The following is a 17,514-nucleotide window of genomic DNA, read 5'->3' as shown; positions in this document are numbered from 1 at the left end:
AATGTATTTATTTTCATCTCCAAAACTATCAATTTTTCCGGCAAGCAAAAACACGTTGCAGTTTGTTGAGCTAATGAACATTGTAAAGGAGGATAATTGGATAATATTGAATAAATGAAGCACATTTGGAGGCTTTGGTCGGCCAGTTTGGTGTTATGAGCACGTCTGTTCAGGTATTTATGCTCTTTTCTTTTTCGGTTCCACCATCTAATCATAGTAAAAATGCTGGTCTGCTTTGGTCTAATGAAAGTCTGCAACTCACCTCAACATAGTTCACTGGTTCCAACATGCTACAAGATGGCACCAAAGCAATACTTTTGTCTAAAATAATGAAGATCCTTGGCACCAAGGTGGGGAAAAAAATGAAAAAAATGCAATTTTATTATAATTGTGCAAGGAGACACTAAACTAAATGATTATGCTTAGATGATGAGAAATATATTAAGATTGTCAACAAACAGCTAATTAACTTCAAATTACTGATACAACAAACAATCGCTTGAATACATTTGAAGGCAATATTGAAGGTATAGCAGAATGTTAGTTTGAAACTAAGAAAAATTCCATTTCCGATCTAGAAGTTGTCTCATTGGCTACTAAATTGTTACGTAATGGTCAATGCGGGCGCTAATGCTAGCTTAGCGCATACTGTATCTGCTGTGGTCTCGAGTCTCGGTGGTCTTGATGAGAAGCTTCGGAGGCGAAGAGACGCCGGCGCTCTGGTAGTTGCCGTTGGAACTTCTGCTGCCTGGTCGATGGAATACCACGTTAATAAAGTAACTAAGTTACTTTTGCAATCAAGTAATCAGTAAAGTAAGCTACTTTCGGAAATCAAGTTATCAGTGCAACACTTACTTATATAATAAAGTCATCGGTAAAGTAACTCAGTTGTAAATTACTTTTTTTTTAAATCAAGTAATCAGGGAGGAAATTACTTTCAAAATCAAGTCATCAATAAAGTTACTTCAAAAAAACAATCGAGTAATCGGTGCGTTTGCAGGCCTTGGCGGAGGTCATCGAGCAATTTTGCTAACTTACTGTAGTTGCTGACGGCCTGGATGTTGACGATGGTTTGTTGTCCCAGTCTGCCAAGCGACCAGCAAAAACGTCAGGAGAAAAGTTGGGTAGCAATACGGCCAACTTCCTTACCTGTCCTCCTCCCCTTCCAACAGCTTCCTGTAGGTGGCGATCTCGATGTCCAGAGCCAGCTTGAGATTCATCAGGTCCTATGGGCGGGTCAATGAAAAGTGTTTCTCAAAGTGAGGGCTCCCTCTTGTGGCAGAAAGTAAACGCGATGGCTTTGTTTTGTTTTTTTGTGGTGACGTTAGCGTAGCGTAGCGTAGCGTAGCGCTCACCTGGTACTCTCGGAGCTGGCGGGCCATGTCCTGCTTGGCTCTCTGCAGGGCGTCCTCCAGGTCCCGGGTGCGACCTTTGGCCTCTTTGACCGCCATCTCGCCGCGGTCCTCCGCCTCGGCCAGCTGGCTCTCCAGGCTGCCGCGCTGGGAAAAAAAATCGATTCAATCGGTTCACACACACCAACATGGCTTCTTTTTTTTTTCCTTCATTTGCTTCATCGCTGTTCTGTGTGACAGGACATGGAGGTTGTGTTGGGGGCGTGGCTTGGTACTATTTCTTATTTAAAAAACCAAACAAAAACTTGGCAGTAATTCTTTAAAAAAAATAGAAAATAAAAAAGGTGGCCAGGAAGCAGACGAAGGGGGCGTCGGCCGGTACCTGCGCTTTGACAGCCTCGATCTCGCTCTGCAGGCGTCCGATGAGGCGGTTGACTTCGCCGACTTCGCCCTTGACCACGCGGAGCTCGTCTCCGAACCGGCTGGCCTGCACCGACATCTGGTCGAACTGCTACCACAAGCACAGTCTTACGGACGGACGGACCGACGGACGGACAAATGTTGCACAATGCACAGAGCGCCATCGGTTGGACTCTTGCACGTGCACCGCTTGTGACGTCAGGGCTCCCTCTGGTGGTATGCTGAAGAATTACTGCCTGATTATTTTTTTCTCTCCTCAGATTAGTTTATTTTCTTCTTATTTTTCTTGAATTAAATGCCAATCCTTTTTTCCTTAGATGCAACAGTTGTGACAATCATCAGGCAACGCTCGTACTTTGCTCTTGTACCAGGCCTCGGCCTCCTCCCGGCTGCGAGCTGCGATCTCCTCGTACTGCGCTTTGACCTCGGCCACGATCTGCTCCATGTTCAGGCTGCGACTGTTGTCCATCTGCACCACCACCGACGTGTCGCGGATGCTGGCCTGCAACTCGCGCAACTCCTGCGCACGCACCAAAAACCACAAAACCATGACGACGACGACGACGATCGGCAAACATCGGCGAACATCGGCGAACATCGGCGGCCGCCGTATTACCTCCTCGTAGATGGCGCGCAGGAAGTTGATCTCGTCGGTCAGAGCTCCCACTTTGTCTTCCAGGTCGGCCTTCACCATGTAAGCCGAGTCCACGTCCTGCGAACACGCAACATCTTTTTTTTTTGCTTTCACATTTTTCCCTCCTTGTTTTAAATGTTCCCAAAGACAATTTTATTGAAATGATTTTATAACTGTCTTCGCGATATTGGGAGCACGGTTCATGTTGTACACGATTTGGCCACTTAGGGGCAGTGTGGTTCCATGCGTTCTGATACGCAGCTAAGTTGTAGCTCCATCTCTACAAGTTTTTTTTTTTTTTTTTTTTGGCAGAACACGAAGAGTATATATAAAAGTGAGTCATATTAGGATGCTTCTCTGTATACATTCCCGAAGCGTTTTGTATGAATAGCCGTTCTTTTGAGTGATAAAAGTGCCGCGAATAGCGCGCTAGTCAGCGTTAGCAAGTCAATGGCACTTTTCCATTGTGCGTTAGCCTTGAGTTAGCTACCTTTGGGAAACAAGCTCAACAAAGTGCGTTCGTATTTAAAGTGTGCACTGTGTAGAATTGTCTTCGTTTTGTGCCTTTAAGATTTACAGTAAAAGTGATTTGTAAAGAATTATAGCTTTGTGGAAAAAGGCACTATCCTTACAATTCAAAACTTAATACATGTAAATAATATATATATATATATATATATATCCATCCTTCCGGTGTGACGTCACGTTGAAGCGCGCCCCTTGTGGTGGAGGGCAGGGTGTCAATACGAGCGAATTAGAAACCAAATCCGTGTGAAACAGTTGATAAATCAGTGATCACTGCTCTGGTGAACTTGTCCACGGCTGACGGATGCTCGAATGGCTCAAAGAGAGACGAGATCGTTCTTTCGGCTGCCGGCAGCGATTCGAAACCAGGCGGAAGACAGCGAGACGTGTAGACGAGCACGGCCAAACTACGACGCAACTGTTTTGCACCCACAAAAAGTACGAGGATATGCTCAGATGATTTTCTATCAGGTACTTTTTCTCTTTTTCGTATACAGTATTAGCTCAAGGCAGACGTGATGACTGTGCCGTATGAACCCTTAGGCTTGCCCTCCGGGAGGCGGAGCAGCAGCTAAGCAGTCGCTGCTGTTTTCTAATTCACCGGCATTGACGCACTGCCCTCCACCACAAGGGGCGCACTTGGACGTGACGTCACACTGGAAGGGTCTATAAATTGAAGCAGAAATCATCGTCAGTCAAATTATTTTGTATCAGAAATCGTTCTCAATCGAAAATCGTCGAATCGCAGTTCCCAAAAAATCGTACTTGACAGTCAAAGATTCCCAGCCAGATTTTGTTTGTTTTTATGAATGACCTTCTTCAGGAGGACAAAGTCATTCTCCAGGTTGTTCCTCTTGTTGATCTCGTCCTCGTATCTACACACAAACCAGAAACTTGATGACAGTCAAGTTGGGAGTTCACGATAGAATGAAAATACGCATTTATTAGAGTCGCCCAAGCGGGTAAAATCACTTTTAAAACAATCACAGCAATTATAAGACGGATCAGCTTGAAATTTGTGCACCGACTTGTGCTTGTAGTCGTCCACCAGGCCTTGCATGTTCCTCAGCTCGCCGTCCAGTTTGCACTTGTCGCCGTTGACCAGGTCCATCTGGCGCCGCAGGCCCGCCATGTACACCTCAAAGAGCGGCTGCACGTTGGAGCGGCCCGTCCGCTGGCCCTGCAGCAGCTCCAGCTTGGTCTCCAGCATCATGTTTTGCTGCTCCAGGAAGCGCACCTGAAACACACAACAACAACAACAACACCAAAAATCAACACAACTTATTGCGTTGTCGTAATAACCACAACTGAATTCACGTTGTCGTAGCAACCGGAATCTTCATTTCAAAAATTCGGATCACTTTCACTTAGCAACATGAATTTTGGTAGACATATTGTCTATCATCATGAGTAGACCAACAAAAACTGTCAGGAAGTCGGCCATTTTGGGTCGAAGCAATGTTGGCAAGTTCACTTTTGTTATTGTTTTGCTTTTTCATTATTTGAAAAAAAAAAAAAAAAATCAGCTACCCTTAGCAACATGAGATTTGGTAGATATGTCTATCATTAGTAGACCAACATTAAAAAAAAAAAAAAAGTCTCTAGAAGCCATGCCCAAAAAAAAGACACAGGAAGTTGGCCATTTTAGTTCAAAGCCGTCATTTTTGGCAAGGATATCCTTAAAATTGTTTTTGTTATTTTCAAAATTCAGCCACTGAAGGCAGTTTGATTTCATAATATGAAATTTGGTAGACGGAAATACACAGCAAGTTGGTTACTTTGTATGAAATGGTAACAGCGAAACCGTTTTGGGTTGTTTTTGTCATTTATCGGTAAAAGATTCCTTCCCCAACATCAGTTGCCCTTTGCAATATGAAGTTTGGTTTGGTTGGTTCTCATTTATTAATCAAATCAAATGCATATTAATATCCAACAACCGATTCCGGTCAATAAAGTGCCATAATATGTTGCCTGCTTTGCTCCGCAGCAGCCATAACATGAAAACGGCATAACATGCTTCGAACCAAAATGGCTGACTTCCTGTATCTTTTCAGACATGGATCCTTGGGACTTTTTTTTTTTTTTTAAGTCCTCTCATGATGACCATTTCTACCAGATGTCATGTGACAAAATATTGGAACCATTTTCAGTGGTGGTGAAAAGAAGTCAGCTCGGATTCCGTCTCCGGTGTCCTGGCTACTATTACACACACACACAAAGGCTACTCTGTTAATCGCAAAATGGCCCCGGAAGGTTTATCGGGTTACCAACTAGTGAAGTGGGAATCTGAAATGTCTTCGCAGTGGCGGACGCGGCTTCAATGACTTGTTGAAATGTGGTGAAGCCATTTTGTGTTTGGCTAAGCTAATGTTTTGAGATGGTTGCTTTAGCCATACAAAATCTGAAGCTAAAATAATGCAGCAAATTGAATGTTTCTGTTAAGACATTTTAGTGACAATTCTACACAGGTGCTAATCTGACTAGCGTTGAATGAAAGGCCAACACTGAGTTTTTGCTTAAAAAACAAAAACAAATGCTAAGCTAATGCTACATTTGATCTCCCACTTTACTGGGAAGTCTTTTCATGTGATGATTGTTTTGATTGTTATCCGGATTGTGGGATGAAAATTGGAGGTCGATTGCTCTGAAATGTATCCGCGCCAACGGCGACAATGGCGGCATTGTGTCAGCCGCGCCATCGACGCCGTGAGAAAAGTCCGTCCGTCCGTCCGTCCGGGGTATCCGTGTCGCACATCAACACACAAAACCACTTCTGAGAAATGCGGCCACACGAAACCTCCGCTCGTCTCGTTTACACAAATTACTGCAGTTTCATTGGCGAGATTTAAAAAAGGTCACAAAAAAAAGAGCTCATACTAAATAATGTTCTTGTTTACTGCAAAACTGATATTTATGTTTATGTACAGCACTTTGTATACAACAATGCCTGTTCTGAAAGCGCTTTATAAATAAAGTTACATAACAGCAATGCATATAAACCACCTACAATCTCTAATAACAATATTGAGGCACTTTTCATATAAAGCGTTGGTCCACATATTGATTGTGTTCACGAGCAGATTCCGTTCCCCTTCATGTGACAAGTCATGTGGATTTGAAACGTAGAAGGGCCAAAATATCCCCACTGAAAATTCAATTGCACTAAAAAAAAACAGCCACCAGAGGGTGCTAGAACTGCACAAATGGAAATCAACCTGACTTTTTTTTTTTTTTTTTTTAACAGATGTGTAGCGGGGCAACTGCTTGCGAAGCAAAGCAGGCACGTTACTATAAGCGCTCACCTTATCGATGAAGGAGGCAAAGCGGTTGTTGAGGCTTTTGATCTGCTCCTTCTCGTGGGCTCGGCTCATGGAGAGGCTGGGGTCGATCTCCAGGTTGAGGGGGGCCAGCAGGCTCCTGTTGAGCGACAGCGGGGACAGCGCGGCGCCCACCTGCTGCAGCGACACGCCGCTAAAGCCGCCGTTGGAGCGGCGGGCCGAGACGCCCGAGCTGATCCTCTTGCTGCGACTCAGGCTCATTTTCAGGAGGACGGACAAAGTGTGGACGCGCTCAGGTGGCGGCCTGCTTTTGTACTTTTGGGGCTGATGGGGGAGGGGCAGGAGGAGGAGGAAGATGATGAAGGGGAGGAAAATGAGAAGGTGGTGCATGAAGAGGACGACCAAAACGGCCAAAACTCAAATGACTAAAAGTCAAAAGGGACAATATAAATATATTGATTTTTGAGGATATAATTTTAAAATCATATCTTTTATATCCAATTTTTCTTTTCACTTTTAGTTTCATTTATTTATTTTGAATTTTGGCAGTTTTGGTCGTCCATAGTGCACAAAGAGGAGGAAGCAAAGTAGTATACTTGAAAAATAATTTCTTTTCTATGTTTTACGTTTGCTGCATGATAATCTTGTTTATTTAGGTTAGAAAAAAAAAAACACAAAAGTGCAACAAAGGCACAATTGTTCCTTATTTATAATTGTTTCCGAACAGTATTTGAAAAAAAATGTCTACATTTGTGTGCACTTTAAGTAACAAAAATGTTATGTTGTGATGTTCCTGGAGAAAAACATTGATCAAGTATTATAAAGCCTGTAAAGGTTTTAAAGTCCATCAACAAACTTTGTCCTCATTTTGTCGTTTGTTTAAAAAGGAAAAACACTTAAATGTTGAAAATTGATTGTGATTCAGCAATTCATAGGATACTGCTACCTTCATTTAAAAATATATATAAACACACACACCATTGGCGATACTTCTGTATTGACTTATCGGGAGGAAAGTGAGAAAGATGAGAAAGAGGAGGAAGCAGCTGCAAGTCAAATTTTTCCTAATAGTAGAAAAAAAAAGGCAACATTGTGCATTCATATTCACATTTTCTTTTTTATTAATAATTACATACAAATAGGAAACCGGCGCGTGTTTCCTGTTCCTGATTGGTCGGTCAGTCCGACTTAATGAGCCAATCGTTGACGCCCATTTTGTAGGTGAGGCGGAAATGTCCTTATATGGGCAAGAGGAAACACATTGATTTAAAAAACAAAACAAAAAGTCAATCATATTTCTAACAAGCATATGGACAAACTGCGCGTGTGCGTTTGCGTCACTGCTCGGCCTGCTGCGTGTCGGCGATGGCGGACACGGCGCCCTGACCTTTGCTGACGTCGCTGATACACGCCCACTGGCCGTCCATCGACTCCTTCCACAACGTCACCTGCGCAACACAGCAACGTGATGAGCGGCGAGAGAAGAAAGACTTCAAAGAGCAACATTACAGAACTTGAAAGGACAATGACAAAACAAAACAATAAGTGAAATAAGAATCAGATCCATTCAAATAATAGCAACTGAAAAAAAACAGTAAGAACAAAAACTGAATGTTCTTGTGCGTTTTGGCCTCTTGGGGGCAGTGTGGTGCCGTGCATCCATTGGGCTGCACACTTTAAAGTGAGGACAGAAGAAAGTTGCGATTGAATTCTATTCGAATAACTTGTTTTTCCACACATTAGGAAGAATTTGTGCCTTTGTGTAGTGTCATCTCATCTGCGGGTGTGCGTTCCCACGACATTTGCGTGTTGATGATATTCCTTATTTGAAGGGAAAAAAAAAAAAAAACACTCCCGAAGTCGATGCTAACTTCTTGTTAGCAGTTGCTAACTCCCCGTTAGCAGTTTTCTTCTGTAACGTTTTAATGGGCTTTTTGGCCCAATTGACGACGCCGACCTTGTTGTCTCCTCCGGACACGGCCAGGATGTTGCCGGTGATGGACCAGCTGACGTGCCAGACGACGTCGTTGAACTTGTGCAGCAGTTTGGCCGTCCAGGCGTTGCCGGCGGGGTCGTCGCACGTCCAGATGTACACGCGGCCGTCCTGGGGGGAAAAGGTCACAAAAAGGTTGCGCACACGAGGATCCGACTGCCAGCCAGCCGTCGGCGACGACGTCGTCGTCATCGGCGTGCGATCTGACCTGCGAGCAGCTGGCGATGGTGCTGGTGGGCAGTCCGATGGACGGCGCCCAGCCCACGTCTCTCACCCAATCGCTGTGCGCCTCCAGTTTCTGCTCCTCCTTCCATTGGCCGTCCTCCTCTCTGCCCGACGGGAAGTCACCGGCGCCAAAAGAAGGTAACGCCACATCAGCCTTTCTTTTGTTTTGTTTTGTATTCGAGGGCGACTTACTTCCAGAGTTTGACGAGGTTGTCGCAGCCGCCGGACACGAAACGTTTGACGTAGTTTGGCTTCTGTCCCGACGGCTGCTCGATCAGGCTGCCCGGCACCACGGCGGGGGCCCAGCTCACCGCGTTGCAGCCGATCTGATGCGCACAAGACCGGGAAAAATCAGCGAACGCTTTTGTTAGTCAACTGAAACTAATGCAAAAGATAAACTCAAATTCCAAAAACAATGTCTTTACCAAAATAAAATAAAACCAAAAAAACTAACTAAAACTACATTTTATGTTTACATAACAAATGAAAACTATAAGTTTTGTGAAAATGTCGTTCATTTTTGTCTTTTGGTAATTAATTGAATGCATCAGCATTTTGGGGATGATTTTAAATGGGATTTTATTTTGAGATTAACCGGAATAAGGACAATTTAAAAAAATAAATTAAAAAAACTAAAATTAATATTGAAACTAACTAAAGCTAAACTAAAAATAAGCATTTTTTAAATAACTAAACTAATAACTATCAAAACCACCCTGAAAACTAATTAAAACTCACTAAATTAAAAAAATAAAATAAAATAAATAACTCAAATGAAAAATTCCAAAACTATAATAACCCCGCCTTAGCAAAACATAAAAAAAAATAATAATGCGAGTCCCTTCAGTTTGAGTATCTGCTGCTAATATAAAGTCCCGATCCAAGAATCAACGATCTTCATTGTTCTCAACCGGTAGTCAGCCAACCTCCAGGGGGCGACGGCTCACCAAGTCTTCACATTGAACACGTGAAATTCAAAAGGAAAAGAAGCACGTTTGTTCAGCTTGCTCGCTCTCAATTTTCAAGCTACATTTGATTTAGTAGAATAAAAATGCAAATGTTCTCCCTCATTTCACAAATAATTCCGATTCATTACAATATTGATCCAAATAAAAGTGTGATTATCATTCAAAGCATGATCTAAAACAGCAAAGCAGTTTTAAAAACACACGTATGTGCGCGCAAGTCGGGTAAACGGGCGCCACTGACCGTGTGCGCGTTGTTGATCTTCTTGACGTCCCACTGCTGCTCTCCCGTGAAGGCGAGCAGGGAGATGGCGCCGTCGGAGCTGCCGCACGCCAGAATCAGGCCAAACTCGTACGGACCCCAACACACAGAGTTCACTGCATGACAAAGACAAAAAACTAAACAAATTAATAAATATATCGGGGGGGGGGGGGGGGGGTCTCCAACGCTGTTTGAAGTGGGCGGCCCGCACCTGACGACTCGTGTCCCGTGTACTCGTACATCTTGTCCCAGGCGCCGTTCTCCTCCTTCCACACGATGACCTTGCGGTCGTAGGAGCAAGACGCCAGGATGTTGCCGAACATGGGGTGGGCCCACGCCACCTGCCACACGGGACCCTCGTGCCTGACCGAGACGCAAAAAACAAAGCCACAGGGGTCGCTACAATTCCGCCGTACTGCTCCCGTAAGTTAAGTAAAGACTCCCTCACCCTCGCAGGTCGGCGACGAGGATCTGGCCGCCGTTGCGGACGTCAAAGATCTTGAGGGTGCGGTCGGAAGAGCAGGTGGCCAGACGGGTGCCGTAGTAGTCCATCTGAGCATCATGCTGCAACATATCAGCAACATTTAGAAACACTTTTTTCTACTTCTCTGGTTCAGCTCGCCAAACAATCCATTGTCGTGCCAGTTTATTGGTTTTATTTCAAGATCATGACAACTGAATGGAATCCCAGCAGGAAGACTTTTATTTTAAAGTCCATACGACACAAATATTGTTTAAATTGAACTTCTGATCAATATTTCAAATCACTCACGATCATGTCCTCGTGTGAGGTGTCCACGGTGTTAATGACAGAAACCTGAAAATGACAAAAACAAATTACAAACTTTCATTGCATTCCCACAGAATTAACAACAACAAAAAGTAACGTTTTGGTCCGCTAGTCCAGAATTCACTTAGCCGCTATGCTAACGCGTTAGCTTGCGAGGAGATTGATGAAGACACAAACACACAGAAGACGCTGGTTTATGTGGGACTTCGATTGAATGTTAGCGTACTCACCATGACTACAGATTGAGGAGAGGCACTCCAGAAAATTGATATCTAAATATTAAAAAAAAAAAAAAAACAGAAATAAGCGAATTTGATTGAAATTCCGACGTGGCAACTGACTGAGACGCCGCTTCCGCCTGATGCGTCACCAAAAGTCCTCCGATCGAAACGAAACATGGAACAGAAGTAATTACGTCATTGATCACGTCAGTTTTTCTTTTTCGTAAATTTGTTAATACGTATTAATAGTAATAGTTTAAATACAATTACTTTAAGGGCTTCTTGACGTTTTTTTTAATTAATGACAGAGACAAATAATGAGGTAATTAATCGCCTTGATGGTGGCGTGTGCTTCGAGCAGAATCCTCCGCCGGAAACACCGAAAACATATCGACCGCTTTTCGGAAGTGAAGAAATAATTGCAAAACAGTTTACTATTTGAATTATTATTTCAACGACTTTCGACGAAGCTAAGCTCGCCCAAGAAGACGTGGCGTGAAACAAACTTACTGTTGCTTCCAATTTCCATTCATATGGCGGCAACGTAACGCGAGTAAAAATAATAAAATTTTAAAAAAGTATGAAAAACAAGAAAATATAATTAACACTCAAATAAAACCATTTATAACCTTGAATCGTCATTAACCAAATATTTACCGAAGACCACATGACCATTACTTAGATCATTTATTACCTTTTGCTTCATTGGGAAATGACTTAAAGACTGAAAAAAAATAAAACAATTTTGAAATGAATCTTTATTGATAGTCATGTAAAATATCTGTGAGCTGCGCTAACAAAGACACGCTGACATGTTGCTTGGTGAATAATGCACCACAACAGGTTGAGGTGACAACAAGAGACAAGACATGGACACAACTCAACAAAAAGCTCATTCATACAAAAAAATACATCTATTATTGTTGTTGTTTTTCGCAGAGGTAGGGTCCTCCAGCTAATTGAAACGTATTTTGGTATTGATGACTGAGAACTTGACTGACAACGACAAAAAGCAATTTTGCTGCTTTATTTGTGCGTGTTTTGAGTGCGGCAACAGAAAGCAGGGGAAAATATCGTCAAATCGGTTCTGAGGACGAATCTCTCGGCTTGGTTGTCAACCAGGAAGTCAAGCGGGGAGAGGGGTGGAGTCTAGTGCTGCGTCCACTTGATGCTCTTCAAGTCGATGCCTTCTTGCACCATCTCCCACAGGGGGCTGAAAAAGACCACAAAAAAATAAAAAATAAAATTGAGGGCCACTCGGATACATATTTATATTTGATTAAAACCGGTCGGTTGTGGCGCAAAATGTCCCACCTCATCTCTCGCAGCCTTTGAACCTGATGGATGCATTTCTCGGCCGTGTAGTCCACCTCCTCCTCGGTGGTGAAGCGACCGATCCCAAACCTGTTCGACACGAATACTTAACGTTTGTCATGTACGTATTTGGGTGATGATGATGATGACGACGTACCTGATGGAGGAGTGGGCGAGATCTTCATCGGCTCCGATGGCTCGGAGGACGTACGACGGCTCCAGAGAAGCCGATGTACACGCGCTACACAAACAAACACATACGCATTCAATTCAGATCAGGAATTTTTAATCCATTCAATCCGTGACCCCGTTTTTGTAAGCCGAAATGTTTGTCAACCAAAGTCATGTTTCTCATTGAAATGAATGGGAATGCAATGAAACTGTTCCAGCACTAAAACTAAGTTATCATTACCTTTTTTTTTTTTTTTTTAAATCAGTGTGTGGGTCCAAATAAATAAATGCTATTTAAAAAAAAATTAATGATGACACACTTTCATAAAGAAAAAATGAAAAACTAAATAAACATGATACAGTTGTAATTTGATATAGTTGAACTTGAGCCATGTGGTGAGTCGATGTTGCAAATATATTGTGTAAATAAACTTTTTGTTTTTTAAAGACCTTTCTTGGTCTTCTTTTATAGTTTGAGGTCTCAAAATGAAAACATAACAGTTAATAGGATCAACATCACAATTTTATGATTCATTTTGTTCAAAAAAAAAATGTTTTCTGTAAGTTTCCCACTTAGTGTATTTTGACTGGTTTTGCAATTTATTTAGAATTTAATTGAATTGAATTTAGGAAAATATATACGTATTTATATGTTTCAATTTTGCAGCAATTAGCATTACAATACAGTTCATTTTCATCACTATTCATTCACATTCACAAAAAGAGCTTATTGCTGATCTTGTACTCTGCTGCCACCTCCTGGCCGTTTTTTGTAATAACTACGAAGCTACATCAAAGCTTTCTGTATGCTCTTGCATAAAAAACTTAGAAATATGTTTATGGGAGTGAAGGACATTAAATATTGACATTCTGCGAAAGTGTCTGACAGTGAATCAACCGCATGTTTTTTATTTATTTTTTGGTGTGGAGGCTCACCTGCCAGAGGACAGCGCGACGTCCTTCAGTGCCATCAGGAGACTTTCGCCCTCCACGTATGCAAACGACAAGTTGACGCACCCTAACAAACACGCGCACGCACGGTGATGTCACACATGTCAGCGTGCGTGTAAATTGCACGAGCGTTTCCGTCTTACCGGGGTAGCGTTGTCGCGGGTCTCCGTTCATGATCACGTCAGGAAGCCGAGACGTGATCTTCTGCACCAGACGATCTGCCAGCGCGGACACTCGCCGGTGGTCGTACTACGAGCAAAATGACACAAAAGCCATCAGACGGACACGTCCGCCGTTTTGACGCCTTTTGACGCGTTTTCCGACCTCCATCTCCCGCCGCGCGACGCTGCAGGCGGCCCCCAGGCCGACGGCCAGCGGCGTGGGCACCGTCCCCGAGCGCAGGCCCCTCTCCTGGCCGCCGCCGTTCTGCAGGGGCTCCAGTCGCACGCGGGGCCGACGGCGCACGTACAGCGCGCCCACGCCTGACAAAACAAGCGCAGTCCAACAGTTTCTTTGTCCGCATTATGCTTAATATTACGTTGGTGGAGTAAGACTGAAATTGCCGTCCTAATTGCCTTCGGGCTCGCATTGGCAAGCTCACCCGCTTCCTGGGTTTGCTCACGTGAGGTTTGCGACAGTAGAGGGCGGTGTAATGTCAAAATTAGGGAGGTAACGATACGATACCGGCAATAAGTTGTCGTCGTGGGTGTCACGACATTATTAAAAGCAGCACATCTGACAAACAAGTCGGGTTGATTTCCATTTCCTCTGGTGGCTAGTTCTTACCTTTCAATTTCACAAGGCATTTGTTTACCCCAAAATCAACAGGAAGTGTCCTGAATTGAACAGGAAGTGACCCAGAAATGTCCCAAAATCAACAGGAAGTTACCTTTGGGTCCGTAGATCTTGTGCGCGCTGATGGACATGAGGTTGATGTTGGCGTCCGTCACGTCGATGGGAATTTTGCCGGCGGCCTGCGCGGCGTCCGTGTGGAAGAACACGCCCTTGGAGCGGCAAAGGCGACCTACAGAAACGACGACGCTTATTTCTTAAAAGGTCAGCAAAGCGCATTGTGAAACTTATTCTCGTCATTTACAATAACGTTTCTCTTGGCTTTAATGTTTCCATGAGGCGCGTGTGGGTGTTAAGACTCGTCGTCCAATCAGAATCCGGCGTGCGTCATTTCAAGTTTATTCTAAATGGGGGCTTGTCACATTTGATATTTTGGTTTGAGGTCGGCATTTTCCCGTCCTCTGATTGGTTAAACAAAAACTAACTAACTACATTTTATGTTTACAAAGCTATCAAAAATGTCAGTTTTAGTCTTTGGTAATCGCTTTAATGCATGTGCCTTTGAGGACCATTTGAAATGTGACTTGAAGTGGATTTATTTTTATATTAACGGGAAGAAGGAAGTTTGAAAGTGTGTCACACAGAAGTGACATCATCTAGCAGCAGCCAATAGAATGTCGCATGGTTGCTATGGTTACCAATCTCCTTGACGGGCTGCATGACTCCGATCTCGTTGTTGACCATCATGATGGACACCAGAGACGTGTCATCCGTCATGGACGCTTCCAGCAGCTGAAACAAAAATCAAGAAAAATGCTTTTTTTTCCCTTCTTCTTTTTTTTTTTTTTTTTTTTTTTAAACGTGGTTGTGAAAGTGGCACGCACCTCGAGGTCGACCAGTCCGTTATTTTGCACGGGCAAGTAGGTGACGCGGAATCCCTCCGACTCCAGAACGCGGCACGAGTCCAGAACGCACTTGTGCTCCGTCTGCGTGGTGATCACGTGACGCTTCTTGGCCTGGTAGAAGCGCGCCACGCCCTGCAAATTACCATCCAAGCACACTGTTTAGATGTTTTTTTGTAAACACTCTGCTTTTACTTTGAAAAACGGTGATTGCCAATTTTCTGACATGACAACCCAAACCGGGAACTAAATCACAAATCATTTGTTTGAGCCAAAATCAAAAGGAAGTGCCCAAAACTCAACAGGAAGTGTCCTGAATGAACAGGAAGTGACCCAGAAATTCTCCAAAATCAACAGGAAGTGCTCCAAAATGATCAGGATGTGACCTTCCTCGTTGGAAAGCTGCCTGTTGGTGTTGAGCAGCTTGTTGCGAACTGACAACTTGGATTTGGATCTTATTTGTGACATGAGACAATTTGTGAGCAGACCTTGACGGCCATGTTGTTGGACTCGGTGGCTCCGCTGGTAAAGATGATCTCTCGGGGATCGGCGCCGATCAGATCGGCCACCTGCTGCTCGGAGTCAGAGCAAAGGGAGACGATGACATTTCTTTTTGGAAAAGAAAAAGATCCATATTTTTTGTGTACCTTTCTTGCCGTCTCCATGGCGCTCTCGCTCTCCCAGCCGTAAGCGTGCGTCCTGGAGTGAGGGTTGCCGTAGTAATTCACCTGGTAGGGTAACATGGCGTCCAGAACGCGAGGATCCTGCCGGTTCGGATTAAAGACGCAATCCCTTATTGTCATACATTTTTTTATTCAATTTTTCAACTTCACTGAAAATCTTAGCTGTTTTTTATGCTCAGGCAAAAGCAAAAAAGTTTTACTTTGGCACCAACTATTGTCCCGTTTTAGTTTCAGTCCTTGAAATGACCTCGTGCAGTCATAGCGAAACAGAAAGTTTGTTTCTGCCTCTCTTCTTGATGCTATTTCAATTTGCAACGTGCATTACATACATACCATTTCATTTGTGCATGATGTACAAGTACGTATATTGTTTGTCTATGTTTAGAACTGTCACTATCAAATCGTTTTAGAATCGATTATCCCATCACTCATCGGAGAAAAGAGCACCACTGTCACTTGTCATACACAAAATAGCGTGACAATTTTACAGTTTTAGCTGTCAAGAAACAAGTTGCAAGATTATTTTTTTTTAAGCAGTCGCCTCATATTTTGTTTTCAATGCATTTCTGTGTAAAAGGGGCGCTTACCATGGGCGTGGTGGCCTGGAAGTCCATGTAGAGGGGCCGCAGCTCATCTTGGACCAGGTCTCGTTTCTTGATCAGTTCTGCAATAACAACAAAATCACATCCTAATATTGGTTGTGTTTGTTTTCTAATCGTGGTGTCCCCAGACTGACCCAGGATTTGCAACTGGCTGTGCTGAGTCATCCCTGCTCAGCCTTTTGTGGACACACTCATGATTTGGAACGCTTGAGGACCCAAACAACAATTTAGACGATAAGTTCATAATAAACATTTTGACTTGAATAAATAAAGAGTAACATTACATGGGTTGCTGCAGTGCTTACTTTCACTTCATGACTAGATTTCGGATTTGAACAAGGAGAAAAACAAGACACGTCATTCTGTATACCTTTGGGATGTTTTTATGGATTATTATTTCGCGAGTATGATTCAATATTACCACACAACGTATGGATCAATACAGCATTGTATTTCTTGTGTATAGCAGATTCATGTTGATTAAACAGTTAAGATCCTGCTAAGAGGCCACCTTATTTATTTTACGTTGACGATGCGAGTAAAAATGAAAAACCCTTCAATAACTGTTTACTTTCACTTTCATTGTTATTTAGGCACTACAAACGTCACGCGACTTTGTGATGTTTTAATGATAGAATGATGCATTATTACATCAAGGATTGTATTTTGAATGTCAACCTCGTGTATGATATTGATATATAAAAAAAAAATAGTGTTTTGATCCAATTTAGAGTCTCTGTTATTATTTCTAAAGTTGTCATTGTTTACTAATATTTGAGTACGTATGCACGAACGTTGAAATATTAGAAACAACTTGAATGAGTGTAATTTACAAACTCTTACAGCAATTCGTCCAAAATCAGCCGTTATGACATATTTGGTGGTTAGGTTGCAAAAACACATTTATTTGAAGTCCCGCTCCCAAACTGCGTCACTTTCGGGTTAGCATCATGCTAGGCTAACAGCTAACAGGTTCCGTCCTAACCTTTCGGTTGAGTGCTGGCGGCGGCTCTCTGCTCGCAGCTCAGCCGGGGACAGAGCCTCTGAAGCGGCCAGCACAAGCGAGAGGAAGCGGTCCTGCCAGTGGAGAGCATCGGGGCGACGACGGGAGACTTTCACCTGATGGCGACAGTTCAAAACTCTCAAAACGCAAAGCGACTTCCAACACTCTTTTCAAAGTCGAGTGATCCGCAGGAGGAAAATTTGCAGGCTGGATGAAATGAATCCCGACTGGGAGAAAATTGTTCGGTAAGCGTGCTTGAGTTCACAGCCGGGTTACTACTGATTATGACATTTATATACAACTTCACGCACAAGAGGCGGAAGGGTCCTTGTGTTTACTGCGCTCTCATTGGTGTATTTTACAGAAACTTAAGTTAACCGTCCTCTGATTGGTTAGTCATGTAGCAAATCGCGAAAGACGAGAACGTTCCT

General features: G+C 43.3%; 3 protein-coding genes across 4 annotated transcripts; all 3 read right to left on the bottom strand.

Moving 5' to 3' along the window:
- Window positions 1–404: 404 nt before the first annotated feature.
- On the bottom strand, window positions 405–6,495 carry LOC144023280 (keratin, type II cytoskeletal 8). Of its 2 annotated transcripts, none has more exons than XM_077528549.1 (10): window positions 6,234–6,495; window positions 3,960–4,168; window positions 3,746–3,806; window positions 2,389–2,484; window positions 2,128–2,292; window positions 1,735–1,860; window positions 1,356–1,499; window positions 1,150–1,226; window positions 1,039–1,085; window positions 405–748 (listed from the first exon to the last, which is right to left on the bottom strand). In XM_077528549.1, exons 1-10 carry the CDS (start codon window positions 6,468–6,470, stop codon window positions 639–641), a joined length of 1,272 nt encoding a protein of 423 aa, XP_077384675.1. In that variant the 5' UTR covers window positions 6,471–6,495; the 3' UTR covers window positions 405–638. The 2 variants fall into 2 exon arrangements, with proteins under 2 accessions (XP_077384675.1, XP_077384676.1); XM_077528550.1 differs by lacking the exon at window positions 6,234–6,495 and adding an exon at window positions 5,199–5,269.
- Window positions 6,496–7,299: 804 nt separating this feature from the next.
- sec13 (SEC13 homolog, nuclear pore and COPII coat complex component) lies at window positions 7,300–10,839 on the bottom strand. The gene is made up of 9 exons (XM_077528551.1): window positions 10,675–10,839; window positions 10,427–10,471; window positions 10,103–10,218; window positions 9,866–10,017; window positions 9,637–9,770; window positions 8,620–8,753; window positions 8,411–8,531; window positions 8,167–8,313; window positions 7,300–7,657 (listed from the first exon to the last, which is right to left on the bottom strand). Exons 1-9 carry the CDS (start codon window positions 10,675–10,677, stop codon window positions 7,547–7,549), a joined length of 963 nt encoding a protein of 320 aa, XP_077384677.1. The 5' UTR covers window positions 10,678–10,839; the 3' UTR covers window positions 7,300–7,546.
- A 566-nt stretch (window positions 10,840–11,405) lies between these two features.
- nfs1 (NFS1 cysteine desulfurase) lies at window positions 11,406–17,407 on the bottom strand. Its single transcript, XM_077529479.1, has 13 exons — window positions 17,066–17,407; window positions 16,066–16,142; window positions 15,443–15,559; window positions 15,284–15,367; window positions 14,778–14,930; window positions 14,592–14,685; window positions 13,991–14,125; window positions 13,426–13,583; window positions 13,245–13,350; window positions 13,087–13,168; window positions 12,137–12,220; window positions 11,980–12,069; window positions 11,406–11,878 (listed from the first exon to the last, which is right to left on the bottom strand). Exons 1-13 carry the CDS (start codon window positions 17,172–17,174, stop codon window positions 11,815–11,817), a joined length of 1,353 nt encoding a protein of 450 aa, XP_077385605.1. The 5' UTR covers window positions 17,175–17,407; the 3' UTR covers window positions 11,406–11,814.
- Window positions 17,408–17,514: the final 107 nt, after the last annotated feature.

Source organism: Festucalex cinctus, chromosome 8, assembly GCF_051991245.1.
Source record: "Festucalex cinctus isolate MCC-2025b chromosome 8, RoL_Fcin_1.0, whole genome shotgun sequence".
NCBI lineage: Eukaryota > Metazoa > Chordata > Actinopteri > Syngnathiformes > Syngnathidae > Festucalex > Festucalex cinctus.
Note: the sequence above shows the minus strand (reverse complement) of the source record. Positions and strands in the feature narration are given on the sequence as shown.